General features: G+C 51.1%; 1 protein-coding gene across 9 annotated transcripts in view; it reads left to right on the forward strand.

The window, feature by feature from the left end:
• GRIP1 (glutamate receptor interacting protein 1) overlaps positions 1 to 15261 on the forward strand; it is a 687322-nt gene that overhangs the window by 610106 nt on the left and 61955 nt on the right. For all 9 annotated transcript variants that reach the window (XM_053554787.1, XM_053554785.1, XM_053554786.1 and 6 more), the window contains 3 exons: positions 4490 to 4676; positions 5216 to 5361; positions 13268 to 13348. In XM_053554787.1, coding sequence (XP_053410762.1) covers positions 4490 to 4676; positions 5216 to 5361; positions 13268 to 13348 — 414 coding nt within the window. The remainder of the gene's footprint in view (positions 1 to 4489; positions 4677 to 5215; positions 5362 to 13267; positions 13349 to 15261) is intronic.

The following is a 15261-nucleotide window of genomic DNA, read 5'->3' on the forward strand; positions in this document are numbered from 1 at the left end:
TGGGGTGATTCCGCAGCAGTGACAGGAAGTGGATTCCAAAAAGGAAAACATGGATGATGTCACCGCACTTGATCCCTTCCCCATTTATTTCTGCAGCATTTATTGTATGTTCCTGGCACCAGGATTTCAGAGATTAAAAGATCCACCCCCAACCTTTGAAGACGTCAGGGTCAAGTGGAGACACAGGCAGATAAAAGCCTGATTAGCACTGAGCTAGCATGATGTGCTGGAAACATGGGAGTTATGGAAAGTGAGTCTCAGTTCACCTGGGCAAAGCAGAGAAAGGAACCTGAAAACTCTGGGCAAGGGTTGGAAGGACAGCAGGGCTCCATGTATATGAACACGGAACATGCAGGCCAAGCAGGGCAGGTGCACGGTGCAAGGGCTGGAGGAGGGGAGCCCTGTGTGCCCTATGTGCTCTGCTAGGCTGAAAGGTGTTCCATAAGAAACAGGCCGTGTGAAGACTCTACACCAGCGGTGACCATGCATGCTAGGGAGGCTGCCCTGGCAGTGACTGGCAGCTGCACGGGTAAGACCAGAGGCAGGGACACAAGTAGAGGTCTGCACAGAGACGGCTGCCTCAGTCACAAGTCAGAGGTCTGCACAGAGACGGCTGCCTCAGTCACAAGTCAGAGGTCTGCACGGAGACGTCTGCCTCAGTCACAAGTCAGAGGTCTGCACGGAGACGTCTGCCTCAGTCACAGTTAGAGGTCTGCACAGAGACTTCTGCCTCAGTCACAAGTCAGAGGTTTGCACGGAGACATCTGCCTCAGTCACAGTTAGAGGTCCGCACATCATGGAGACGTCTGCCTCAGTCACAAGTCAGAGGTCTGCACGGAGACGTCTGCCTCAGTCACAGTTAGAGGTCTGCACAGAGACGTCTGCCTCAGTCACAAGTCAGAGGTCTGCACGGAGACATCTGCCTCAGTCACAGTTAGAGGTCCGCACATCATGGAGATGTCTGCCTCAGTCACAGTTAGAGTCTGCACGGAGACATCTGCCTCAGTCACAGTTAGAGGTCCGCACAGCACAGAGACGTCTGCCTTAGTCACAGTTAGAGGTCCGCACAGAGATGTCTGCCTTCGTCACAGTTAGAGGTCTGCACGGAGACGTCTGCCTCAGTCACAGTTAGAGGTCTGCACGGAGACGTCTGCCTCAGTCACAAGTCAGAGGTCTGAACGGAGACATCTGCCTCAGTCACAGTTAGAGGTCCGCACATCACGGAGACGTCTGCCTCAGTCACAGAGTTCTGCATGGAGACGTCTGCCTCAGTCACAGTTAGAGGTCTGCACAGCACAGAGACGTCTGCCTTAGTCACAGTTAGAGATCTGCACGGAGACGTCTGCCTCAGTCGCAGTTAGAGGTCCGCATGGAGACGTCTGCCTCAGTCACGAGGCCCCGCTTGTAAGGTGGGTTCTCATCAGGAAAGTTCATCTGTCAAGAATCTGCAGAAAACGGTGGGCATGAGAGGGCCCAGAAATATGTAAAACATATGTATTTAGTTAGGTGAAACAAAAGAAGCCTGAAGGAAGACTTTGAAATTAAGAGGGGAAAGTGTATTTTTGTGAGACACATTCAGAGGTCGTCCTGAAAGGACTTGGTAATCCACCGAATCTGAGACAGGGGAGGGCTTCGGGTACCAGGCTCCGTGCAGACCCCAGCCTGGAGGACTATACACACGGTGGTGAGCAGGGAAGACAGCTGACTCGGCTTTAAAAATGCTGAGTTTGAGGAGCCCAAGAGACATTTTGTAGATAGGGCGTCCATTAAGCAGGAACATTCATCACTGGGGCATAATAGAAACCAAGGAGGATGTTTGAGAAGATGCTCACAGAGGCCGTGTGACCGACGTGCTGGGGAAGGGAAGGCAGGAGTGGACGGAAAGACTCAGGCAGCAGCCCGGCCGGAGCATGGAGGACCTGGAGGGCTGAGACGGTGGGAAATGGAGCAAATCCAAACTTAGTGGACAGTTTTGGAAAGAAAGGGAGCGTCTCAGACTCGGAGATGCAGCAGGCCACATCGGGGCGTCCTCAGAGAGGGCAGTTTCAGGAAAGGAGGCGGCAGAAGCCAAATTTTAAACTGTTTCTGAATCTGTACAAATCTATAAACCGAGGTCAGAAAACCCGGGAGTGAGTAGGGAAGTTTGGAAAAGCAGCAGGACCAGAGCTTTTATGGCCCAGAGTCACGGAGAGGGTGGAGGGGACAAAACAGAATGAAAAACACTAAAGGAGAGGCCATGTCCTCCTGAAAAGGGAGGGAAAGAAGAGGAAAAATTGAGGTTGAAAAGAATTTTGTGTCGGCAGCTCTTATCAAACAGTGGATCTTTTCAGTTTTATAGGAAATAAGGTGAAAGGTGACATTTATCCCTTACTAGAATAGAAACATTTGAAACAGATCCTTTGAGGAGCAAATAAGGTTCCAAAATATTACACAGGAAAGGGCCAGTGGAGGTGTGAGCTGCCAGAGCCTTTCTCTAGGAAAGGGATTTTCAACTGCTGTGCCGTGAAATTTTTTAAAGATCCTTAAATTATTTTTAAAAGATGTTCAAAGCACAGTAGGCATATTATTTTTCCTTTTTTTTTTTTTTTTTTTTTGTAGAGACAGAGTCTCACTGTGTTGCCCTCGGTAGAGTGCTGTGGCATCATAGCTCACAGCAACCTCCAGCTCTTGGGCTTAGGCAATTCTCTTGCGTCAGCCTCCCTAGTAGCTGGGACTACAGGCGCCCGCCACAACGCCCAGCTATTTTTTTGTTGCAGTTTGGCCGGGGCTGGGTTCGAACCTGCCACCTTGGTATATGGGGTCGGCACCTTACTCACTGAGCCACAGGCACCGCCTATTTTTACTTTTTTTGATCAACATAATTTAAAGTGTGCTGTAGGAGTTTAACTATAGATTCAAATGTGTCGTGAGGTAAGAAAGGCTGTGAATCACTGCTCCAGGCCGTCAGCAGCTCAGCACAGCAACGGGGCTAACAGGCAGATCAGTGGGAACAGCCTATTGGGTACAGAAGATCCCTGAGGCTGAAGAATGTGTGTCCCCAGCACACACCTCCCTGAGGTGGTCACCGGGCCCAGGATGCGAGTGGAGGAGACAACACCTTCCCCAGATACCCACCGGGGATCTCCATCCAACCTCGCCTGCAGGGCCCCGTCTTTGTCTGGAACACACTTGAAGAGGAAACCTGTTGCCAATAATACTGTCTGAAAACTGGAGACATGTGAGAGGAATGGGACCCAGTCCCCCAAAGAGGGACCAGGGAGGTGGAGGCAAGGGAGTGTGACCAGCGGAGGTAGTGGGGCTCGGTGCTGGTTCTCCTTGGAAAGAAGATGGGGCCAAAGCCCAGGACGCTGCTGGCACAGAGGGGCAGGGGGCAGTTGCCAGGACCTGGGGGACGGTTGGAGCCCTGCAGCCTGTCAGAAAGTCACTACCACGACGTCACGGGGCAGAGGAGCAGGAAGGCGGCAAAGAGGCAAGGCCTGCAGTCAGCAAGGAAAGGGAGCTTTGAACAAGTAGACTGGTTTGAAGATAAGACAGAAATGAGCACAGACTGTTCTGAATGGAGCCATTTGAGCCAAGATGGCGTTGGCAGGAAGGGCAGAGCTCACTCTTCTTGCCCGGGGCAGGGCGAGGGGGGTGGTTAGAGAGAATAACTCTGGCTGGAGGGCGTTTGATGTATCTGGTCTCAGGTGAGGCAAGAGGGGGACAGAAGACCCTTCTGGAGGAAGTGACAGTCCATGTTAGCGTCCTGCATGTGGAGAGCAAGGTGACCTGGCCCTAGGGGCAGGACAGATAGAACAGAAGCTGGGCCCTGAGCTGGGGATGGAAATTAGACAAAGACATCTGCCCGGAGGATTCATGAGCATCAGAGAAGTGGATGAAATTGAAGGTGCCAAGGTGGGCTAGGGCCTCAGTGGGAAAGAATGAGGACGGGAGAGACCGATCTTGGGGGCAGGAGGAAGGCACAGGGTTTAAACGGCTCCATCGTGCCACCACAAGGCTAGGCTGAGGCCAAGGACCACCACGGCCTCAGCTGTCAGACGTTAGATTAATTGTTCCTTCAAAGCTGGAGGTCAGACCATGTAGGTCACTAAAGCCCAGATGCCGTCGGCTGAATGGAAGAACCACTAGCCCAGCTCTCTTGTCCTTAGCTAGGACACAGACGCACAGAGGTGGCACAGCCACCCACAAGGTTCCCAGCCGCTGCTCAGAGCCCACAGAGCTGGCCCCAGGCCATCCTCTTCCTGCAGCCCCTCAGCGGTGCCTGGTCTGAGACATGGGGTATGGAGGCTGCATGGAAGTCATGTTTAAAATGTGGCAAATGGTGGGAGATTCATTTGTCTTGCACAAGTCTGGCTGAACTGCTTTCTACAGGACCAGAATCTAATCTCCCACCGTTGCCGACGAGCTTCTGTTCAGACACACTCTGTTTTGGAGATGCCGCTATCCCTGGTTGCTCCACTGACGTCACTCCTCCTCTCTGTCCCTCCAGTGTCCTTGGCCTCCAGCACTGTGGGCCTGGCTGGGCAGGTTGTTCACACGGAAACCACAGAGGTGGTGCTGACGGCAGACCCCGTCATGGGGTTCGGGATCCAGCTGCAGGGCAGTGTGTTTGCCACCGAGACGCTCTCCTCCCCGCCTCTGATCTCCTACATCGAGGCTGACAGCCCAGCCGAGAGGTGAGATGTCACCCCCAGCGCCATCTCTGGCACCTGCTGACTCTGAATGGCTAATAAATTATGGAACGTCGCTTAGTGCAGGAAATGCGGGATGTAATGAACCCTCTTCTGACAATAAAATTTTATGTTCTTGATCAGGTTTAGGGAGTGTAATGAGCCGGGATGCCTTTATCTAGCAGATTTTGTCCATCAGCAGACTGGAGGCTGTATTAATTAAAAAGGAGAAAATGCATAGAAAACATATCCCAAGTTCAAACTTTAATAATTTCTCTCCCGTTGGGGAATGTACCTTCATCCTCGCTGTGTATTGGTTCAGATCAGATCCTGACAGCATCATGGAATCACTTCCTCACGATTCCCTTACTCACTAATTTAACTGTGAAATGCAATAGTGTGTGCGTGAGACCCTGACGTTGGCCTCATGTGATACCCACAGCATTGACCCAAAAAGACCAAAAGATGAGACCAGGGAGACTTGGAGGGCTCACCTTGCTGATGATGCCCCTGCCAAAGGCTGCTAACGTGTGGTTCCCAATCAGGTGTGGCGTGCTGCAGATCGGAGACAGAGTGGTGTCCATCAACGGGGTGCCCACTGAGGACAGCACCTTTGAGGAGGCCAACCAGCTGCTCAGAGACTCCTCCATCACCAGCAAGGTCACCCTGGAGGTCGAGTTCGACGTTGCAGGTACGGTCTCCTGACCTCGAGTCAGGCTGCGTGTGGATTATGTGGGTTGTGTGGCCGAGGGAGGACTGTTATTTTAATTTACTGAACATGCTTTTTCTTAGGGGATGGGAGTATCATTTTGAATTGAACATTGTTTGTGTATTCTTTATTAAAATGTCACCACAAGAACAACGGAAAATAAACATGACCAATTGAATAAGTATTAGCTACTACAGCAGTGACAAAAAGTTGGCCTTCACTCTTTCCAACTCTGCTGGTGCCAGAGAAGCCGCATCCCTCAGCCACAGAGGCAGGAAAGGCCCCTGGACCCTCCCACAGCAAGGACCTCCCCAGCTCTGCAGAGTGCGAGAATTTGCGAGGTGCATTTAAAGGAGCCTAACAGACAGAAGCTTGGTTTGGGGTGTTAAGGAGAAATTGCACCACATACTTGTTAGAAATGATGAGGAGGACTTCATTCAAGGTCCCTGCAGTCAGGGGAGAAACTGAACTCCCTCCACACGTGTGTGTGGCCAGGACAGGCTAGCGTGAAGGACCCCTGGGCGGAAAGTCACCAAGAGGAACTTGTTAGCCGTCCAGGGGGGACAGCCAGGAGGAACTTGACTCGGTGTCACAGCTGGGGGGACTCTTCTAACACTGGACTCCCAGGCTGTGTGAGGCCCAGTCCAGGAGAGGCCGGGAGCCAGGGCCGCTGGGGTCTGAGCATGACACCTGTGCACCCTCCACACCCCCATGTCTCAGACCAGGCACTGTTGAGGGGCTGTGGGAAGAGGACAGCCTGGGGCCAGGAGCCGGAGCGGCATGGAGTGTAGAGGTGGGGCTGCCCTGCTCTGAAGGCACAGCACACGGGGCCATGCTGCCGGACCGTAACCTGCCAGTCTGTAAGATCTGCCTTACCTCTCTGAGCACTGCCAAGTGTTTTAGTCTATAAGATTCGCCTTACTTCTCCAAGCACTACTGAGTATTTGCTGTGGGCCAGTCATTCCCTACACAACGTAGCTGTAACTGTAGATTGGAAAGGAAATAAAAGGCTTACGTTGTACGAAGCTTGTATCATAGCAGCACGAAAAGTAAGTCTAAATTAACAAACGTAGATGATAATAAGTGGTGGAGGAAAGGAAAGCAGACAGCAGTTACCATGGCTGCTGGGCTGTTCCTCAGGACGAGACTCTAACGAGGGGACATGGGGCAGAAAGAAGCTCCGGGAGGCAGAGGGCACACGGTGTGACCCAGCCCCATGGAGAAGCTGTGGCAGGGGCTGTCAGGGAGTGTGAGGGATCTGGGGAGGGGCGAGTGCTGGGTTAGGACCTGCAGATGGTGCAGGAGGGGCCAGCCAAGAGACGGCACCCAGCACCAGCCCCTGAGTGCCTGCACTTCGCTGTGCTCAGGTCATCGGAGGGAAACAGGAGGGCAACCTCATGCCCAGGGGTGAAGAACTGGGGGAGGAGTAGGCCTGCTGAGTGCTGGGGACCAGCAGGAGCTGTGGAGAGAAGCTGGCTCTGGAGACCCACGGGTCAGTGATGGTTACAGGGAGACCACTAGGGACCCGGGAGGGGACCCCGCCTGGAACACCAGATTCTATGGGGAAGGACACTCACACCGGAGACAAAGGAGATGCAGGTGGAGCATCAAGGGGACGGTGTGGAGAACACAAGGGGACTGCCCGGAGCACCAAGGGGACGGAGCGGAGCCCCAAGAGGACTGCCTGGAGCACCAAGGGGACAGCGCAGAGCACCAAGGGGACTGCCCGGAGCACCAAGGGGACAGTGAGGAGCCCCAAGAGGACTGCCCGGAGCACCAAGGGGACAGCGCGGAGCACCAAGGGGACTGCCCGGAGCACCAAGGGGACGGAGCGGAGCCCCAAGAGGACTGCCCGGAGCACCAAGGGGACTGCCTGGAGCACCAAGGGGACTGCCCGGAGCACCAAGGGGACAGTGCAGAGAACCAAGGGGACGCTGTGGAGAACCAGGGGACCACGTGCATTTGGAACCAAAGTACTTTCAAGGCAGAGTCATGATCAAGAGCTTATAAGCTCTGTGGAGAATCCAGGCAACAGACTGCAGGCCCTGTACTTGGGAAGAAAGCCCTGGTCAGATCCAGGTGTGGGTGGACGCTGACCGTAGCAGGCTGGCGTGAGTGCGAGTGGAAGCACACAGGCTCTGCCAGGAATGAGGCTTCAGAAGAGGGTTTGGCAGGAAAAATGCTGAGTGGACAGAAGCCTGGGGGCTGCTGGGGGCTCCTCTTTGGTGGGGAGGAGTGAGTTCAGCTGTGCATTATGGCCCAGTTTTCTGTCCCATGTGCTCCACTCAGTCAGTTTGCACAGAAGGACACTGGTCAGTAGTCAGTTTGCACAAGAGGACACTGGGCAAGGCCTGGAGACTTGGCTGTAGAGAAAGAAAGGATAGGGGCCCCTCAGAGTTCAGGGGGCCAAGCCTGGAGAGGTGTGAATGTGTTTGGAGCCAGAAATGAATGAGGGCGAGGTGACGGGGAATCCGACCCCCAAGGGAGTGAGGGGGACATTGTCAGGGAGACACGTCCACAGGACAGAGGCGGAGGAGCTCCACTTTTCCCCTGAGTGTGAAGGAAAGGGCACATTTTCAGCTGTGCTGAGTAGGTCATGTAAGAATTTCCAGCAAGGGTGAAAGGGGCAGCAGGTGGGGGCTGAAAAGAATCATGGTCAGAGGTGGAAACGGAGGAGGGTGGTGAGTGACCAGCCGGAACATGTGAAGGATGTCGGGCAGGGGGGCCCAGCCACATCTGGGAGCTCGACACGCTGGGGAGTAATTTGGTGTTGCTTTTGGGGAGACCTCAGCTGAAGAGTAAAAAACGGCTGATCAGATTGAGCCAGAGTCTGAGATTTCCAGGGAGGCTCATGTGCTCAGGCCTCTGACCAAACGTCAGTTGCTCAGAGAAGCCACCCCTGGCCATCCATCACCCTGTCCTCTTGCCCATATTTATGGCTCTTCCCGCCCCTTCTCCTGCTCTGATATTGTGCATTTGTTTATTGTCTCTCTCATCCAGCAGAGAAATGTGTGATGTCAGGGCCCTGTGCCTCTTGTTTAAACATGCACCTAGCACCAAAGTAGTGCTTGGCACGCAGGGACGAGTGAATGGATGAGGGAATGAATGCAGTGCAGCCTGCCCCCTGAGGGACGGGGACCAGGAACCAAGACCCTCCGCTGCCCCTGGGCGCCTGGCTTCCAGCCCCCCTGCTCTGCTGTCCCCGTTAGGAGCTGTCTCTGACTGTTGAGTGGATCTGATGGCCCCCTCTGCTCAAGTGCCTGGCTAGCTCCATTTCTCATTCCCTAGGAGAAAGGAATGAGCAGGAATCGGGTGAAAGGTGCCGAGAAGACCAGCCAGATAGCCGTGAGGATGGTGGTTCTCAAAAACAAAACCTGGTGACCTGGAAGACGCTTCCTGCAATGGCAGGAACTGGGGGTGGAAGAGCCCCCACAGTCTAGGGCCTTTATTGATTGATTACAGATGCAGAAGCTGGGGCTCAGCTGGGGAAACCCAGGGTTGTACTGTAAGGCCACGGCCGGTGTCCATCTGCTCACATCTCCCTGCCATGCCTCCTCACAGAGCTGCCACCAGCACGAAGCCTCCCCTTGTCAGGGAGGGGGGCTGCTGAGCGCCCGTCACCACTTTCCAGTTGTGGAAAGGTCTCCACGAGCAGCCTCTGAATCTTCACTTGTGCTATAAATGCATTTGTATTTTATGTGCATCCTTGAAAACTGTTCATGGTTTAATGAATCCTTAATGTATATGTGTATCTTAATATTTGTTTATTGAATACTTCAGTATCTTAGATTTAAACTCCTAAAAATAAGAACTGTATCTGTTAAACTTACTTTGTTCAGTGCCCAGCTTACCTGATAAGGAATAGGAAAAAGGAGCCTAAGGTTATCTCTCCTGTCTGGATTTCTCCAGAAAGCAACCCACTTCAAACAGAAACGCTCTAGAACAGGGCAAGAAAATTACGTTCTCATCTTGTCGCTCCTTCCTTGCTCATGGCAGACATCACTAATTGACACCAGCATTCTCCTGCTGAACCCAGATGCAGTATCAAAGACCTCAGAGAAATACTCTGGATAGTCATTACCAGTCTACTGATCTATTATAAACTGTTGGAATCAGAAAAATACTTTTTAGCCATTGAAGAACTTGGACATTGGTAGGGAGTCTCTGCTGTGCGCTATTTCAAGATTGCCCTTAGCCAGGCATGGTGGTGGCACCTGCAGTCCCAGCTACTCGGGAGGCTGAGACAGGAGGGTCATTTGAGCCCAGGAGTTCGAGGTTACAGTGAGCTGTGATCAGGCCACTGCACCCAGCCTGGTGACAGAGTGAGACCCTGTCTCAAAAACACAAACGAAAACCCAAGCAACAACAAAAAGATTGCCCTGTCCTGGGTTCATTCCTAGTTGTCTGGATGTGAGCCATCCATCTTTAAAATTCCTTCTTGGAAGTACTTTATACCAGATTTATTCCCAAAAGGTTGGGTCTCAGAGATAACTTATCTCTATTTTATAAATATTTGAAGTGATATACAATGGTGAAAAAGCTTGAGAATGACTACATTTCTGCCTAAATCTCTCCCTTTAGGTACCACTGCTATACAGAAAACATTGTAGGGACTTTTAATGGAAATTTTTTTTTAAGTTGAAGGCGCTCTTAACCCCATCAAACTGATTTTTATATTCCTTTACCAAAATCTGTTACCATACACATAATTTTATAAAGCTATAATCATAAGATATGTGCCATTTATGTTTTGCCTTGTTCAATACTGTCTTTTAAATACCAATCTATAATTAATATCATGAATAATTAAAGTGTCTACTTTAACTCTGAGGTTATTTTGTTGGAAAAGCAAAGCTCTGCTCTTTGAAGACGGCTAGTGAAAACCCCATCAGGCTGTGTTGCTGTGTCACAGAGCTCCCATGCCCTCTGGGTGGGAGGGAGCCTGGTATCCACCCTTGCCGGGTGCCCTGCAGATGCTCAGTGTGTGGTATCTTTGCTGCTCAGGGCCGAAAAGAACTAGTTGGAAAGCAGGCGCCTGCCTCTATCCAAATGTGTTTTTAATTATAGCATTAACAAAGATAAAACAAAACCAAGGAAGTGCAAAATCATCACACGTGAGTTTAACAAAATAAACATCATTTGTTCTCCAATTCCATTCACCCCTCCCAAACTTGTCTTTCCAAATGGATCTTTTTCCTCCTTACTGGTATTTCGTTACAAAACCCCAAATTAAATGTGCCTTTGCTTTAGCAGCCAAATAATTATTTAGAGAAAAAAATAGCAAATACAAAATAAATCATGCAGGCATTTAAACACTAAAATGAAGCCACAGCTTGATCAAAGAGATTTATTAGGTGGTGTTTATCATTATGAATATTTCAAATCTTATGTAGTCAAAAGTGATCCATTACTGTTTTCTAGAAGTGATAATATCTCCTCCAGTGTCATTAACAATGTTAATCTTGGTCAAGATTCTCTGTATTAAAAATTTATAAAGGCACAATGTTGCTATGGTAACTGTTCTAGAACAGTGTTCTGGCCCTTGTGTGGTTCAGAGACCTCCCTTGTATAATAAGTGCAGCATCAGAGCAAGATGTTACACGCATACATAGACACTTATACACAAACGGGCACTAGGCTTCCTCCCCTTTCACAGAGAACTTTTTCTTAAAACAGAAAATGTTAAATAGGCACCCATTCGTGAAATGAGTTCCACAAATAGCAAGCTCCATGTGCATTTACTTACAGACCACCTGTGTGCGTTAAGTAATCAAACCATTAATGCCAGGCCAGGTGCAGTGGCTCACACCTGTAATCCCAGCACTTCTGGGATGCCAGGAGAATTGCTTGAGCACAGGAGTTCAAGACCAGCTGAGCAAGAGCAAGACCCTCATCTTTACTAGAAATAGAAAATGAGCTAGGTGTTGTGGCAGGCACCTGCAGTCCCAGCTACTCAGGAACCTGAGGCATGAGGATTGCTTGAGCCCAGGAGTTTCAGGTTGCTGCAAGCTGGGTGATGCTACAGCCCTGTAGCCTAGAGAACAGAGTGAGACTTAGTCTCAAAAAAGACCCATTTATTCCTGGTATGTCCAGAAACACTTACATGGAGGCTGTCTGCTTGCTTCCACACATTTTCTCCACTTAATCAACGTGTTCATTAGAGATGTTTTGATTGCAAGCAACATAAGTGCCTTGCAGCCAGTGTGGACAGAGAAGAGGTCTTCACTGGACCTACAGCCTGTGTTCCACAGCCAGGAGGGGCTCGAACCACATGCCGGGGCTGTCACGGCGAGCACAGACTCTGCCAAGACCTCCCTCAGGCATCTGCGTGTTTCTGCCTGTTGTCTGCCCCTCGTGTGCCACTCATTCCAAATTCATGAACAGGGGTTATCTTTCTGTCACTGAAGTGGACAGTACAGTGGACTCAGGAAAGAGAAGGAGGGAAGACATGGGCTGGAAAAATGTTCTGGAAGTATTTTGACACGTGCAGGGCCTGAAGTCGGGGAGCAAGGCCCCACGAGTGTGCTGCTGGCCTGCACTCAGTGTCCTCACCAGGGACGAAAGCAGAGCGTGGTGTCAACTCAGCCAGACACTGTCCAGGGAAGTGAGGCCCTGTGAGTGTGCTGCCCACCTGCACTCAGTGTCCTCACCAGGGACGGCAGCGGAGCGTGGTGTCAACTCAGCCAGACACTGTCCTGGGAAGCGAGGCCCTGTGAGTGTGCTGCCCACCTGCACTCAGCGTCCTCACCAAGGACGGCAGCGGAGCGTGGTGTTAACTCAGCCAGACACTGTCCTGGGAAGTGAGGCCCTGTGAGTGTGCTGCCCACCTGCACTCAGCGTCCTCACCAAGGACGGCAGCGGAGCATGGTGTCAACTCAGCCAGACACTGTCCTGGGAAGCAAGGCCCTGAGTGTGCTGCCCGCCTGCACTCAGCGTTCCCACCAAGGATGGCAGCGGAGCATTGCGTCAACTCAGCCAGACACTGTCCTGGGAAGCAAGGCCCTGAGTGTGCTGCCCGCCTGCACTCAGCGTTCCCACCAAGGATGGCAGCGGAGCATTGCATCAACTCAGCCAGACACTGTCCTCGTCATGGGGAGCACAGAGAAGCCAGGAGTGAGAGGGACACATGATGGATTCCCTCAGGCCCCTATAACAAGCCTGAAAACGCGGTGAAGGAGGCGGCTGGCAGAGAAAGGCTGGCAGCAACATCGGCTACAGCCACTTCCTAGAAGCCTGTAGGGCCCAGGGAAGTTCCGTTTGTGTTGAACACTCTGTGACAAATCTTGTGGGGGGCAAGGGAAGGTCAGAGTCTGGTCTTGTTTTACTATCAGAATTCCTCATGGGGAAGGACAAGAGGCCAGGAGGGAGGCTGTTCCCTCTGTGTCCCTGAGTCCCGTCCTAACTCCAGGGTCTGCCTCACGGGGACACAGAGCGAGTTGAACACGTGATCAGCACATTGGCCTGGGGGTCTGGGGGCCTCAGGGATCTGCCTTGAGTCAAGCTAAACTGAGCAGCTAATGGGGTTCGGCTCACCTGTCTGTAGCCCTCCCAACCAGATCTTTTAAACTTCAGTGTGCCTGAAGGGGTCCCAGAGAACTTGATTGAAGTGCAGGCTTCTAAGCTTATCTGAGACTGTGGTTTTACAGACCTGAGTGACTTGGGACTCTGCTCAGGTCAGTTCCACATGGCAGTGCCTGATCGTGCCACACTGCCCTGGCGAGACGCCCGCTCTCCAGCAGAGCTTACAGGTCCCCAGCATTCTCGTCCTTCCTCCCTGAGGCTTTGCCTGCAGATGCCTCAGAGCAGCTGCTCCTGACGCCTCCTTGCTGGCAGGCGCTGGGTTCCTGGCATTCTGTTAACACGCTGTTTTCTTGTTTCTAAACTGCAGAGTCCGTCATCCCAAGTAGTGGAACATTTCACGTCAAGCTGCCTAAGAAGCACAGCGTGGAACTCGGAATAACCATAAGTTGTAAGTAGAAGCTATTAGTTTTTAAAATACAGAATTTGAAAACGACATTAGAAAATTGGGTCTTGAATGGTGCACAGGTGTGGCAAATGCTTTAAGGGTATTTGCAAAATTTCTACATTGTGATGCAGAAGTGGGGAGCCAGTCACAGTGTACACTCGCCAGCCCTGGGGACGGGCAAGTTGCTCACACTGTCCTTGGTCTCATTTCTTCATCTGTAAAATGGAAAAATGATATTTACAACACATAGGGTTGTCTTAAGTATTAGATAAAATAACGTGGATATACTTAGTATAGTGCCCGGCAATTGGTAAGTTAAGTACTAAATAAATACATATCTTATGCCTTTCACAATTAATTAGATGAGCAGGTAAATTCATCTAGGTTCTCCACCTTATAGTATATTGTGGATTAGGTTTTCACAATAATCTACTTAACTAGCAAAAATCACATTTATTTAGGTTTTTTGTGTGGTTTTTTTTGTTGTTGTTTTTTGAGACAGTTTTACTGTCACCCTCAGTAAATGTGATGCCACCCTCAGCTGTGGCATCACAGCTCACAGCAACCTCAAACTCTTAGGCTCAATCTATCCTCCTGCCTCAGCCTCCCAAGTACCTGGGACTACAGGTGCCTGCCACAATGCTCAGCTTATTTCATTTTCCTATATTTAGTAGAGATGGGGTCTCACTCTTGCTCAGACTGGTCTCCAATGCCTGAGCTCAAGGGATCCACCTGTCTCAGCCTCCCAGCGGGAAGGATTACAGGTGTGAGCCACCACGCCTGGCCCACATGTGCTTATATTTAAGACTATCTTCCCATCTGTCAACATGCATCTATAATCCTTTTCACAGCACTACAATGTCTCCTACTTCATTCAGTAAATTCCTGAATTCCTCCCCAGTGCAGGGTTTCTGGGTAACAAACCCAAAGGAAAAACAGGGGCTATGAATGTGCTTAATTCCTTCCTTAGACTCCAGTTCTGTAACTGTTTTGGCTCCAGTGGAGCCTTGTATGGTGGAAATTGAGGGAGTTTCTGTGCTTCTGATATCCGTAGACTAACTCCATGCATAGATGCCTCAGGAAAATGAAGCAGAAGGTAAGCACTCGGGTGGCGCCTGTGGCTCAACAGAGTAGGGCGCCGGCCCCATATGCCGGAGGTGGTGGGTTCAAACTCAGCCCCAGCCAAAAAAAAAAAAGACCAAGAAAACAGAGGCAGTGACAGTGCCTGAGCAGTGCCTTCAGAGAAGAGTGATGTGGCGACATGAACGTGCCCCCCGCGCTGTCGGACAGCATTCCTGTCCATGGCTAAGGCAAAAATAAGTAAAAAATTCTCAGTTGGGTAATAAGAAATGAGGCTGTCCACTTAACTCGAACAATATAAATTTAATACTGAGAAGTGAAATTTTATTTATAGCCAATAAACCACACAGATCTCCTGCACCACTAAGAAAATCAGGGCTGTGACTCGGACTCCGTGCTCAAAGAAGAAGTCACACAAGTGGGAGAAAGCCTGGGTCCTTCGCTGCCCAGTGGAGCCCAGCAGGGTGTAGGAGGCACTGGCCTATTCCAGTTGCTGCTAAAGCCATTTACACCGTGACTGGGCCTCACAACCTCTCAGTCCGTTCACTGTGAAGCAGGACAGTGTGTCATTATTCTGTCAATAGTTATGGCTGCAGAAATTAAGGGACAGCACGGTAGAACTTATATCTCCAAAAACGTGGGGCTTGAGGTATCTTCTGTAACCTCCATGTAACTGTAGGCTGTTCCCACTTATTCTGTTTATTGGAACCCACTCGTTCACTCCTTCGGCCTTGGCTGTGGCGGAGTCGGCTCTGGTGCCATGCAGTACACAGCCCGCCCACTGCAGGGACCTGCCGCCTCCTCCCTTCTGTGTCTCCTGCGTCCTCTGTGCCCTG

The sequence above is a fragment of the Nycticebus coucang genome, chromosome 12 (assembly GCF_027406575.1).
Source record: "Nycticebus coucang isolate mNycCou1 chromosome 12, mNycCou1.pri, whole genome shotgun sequence".
Taxonomy (NCBI): domain Eukaryota; kingdom Metazoa; phylum Chordata; class Mammalia; order Primates; family Lorisidae; genus Nycticebus; species Nycticebus coucang.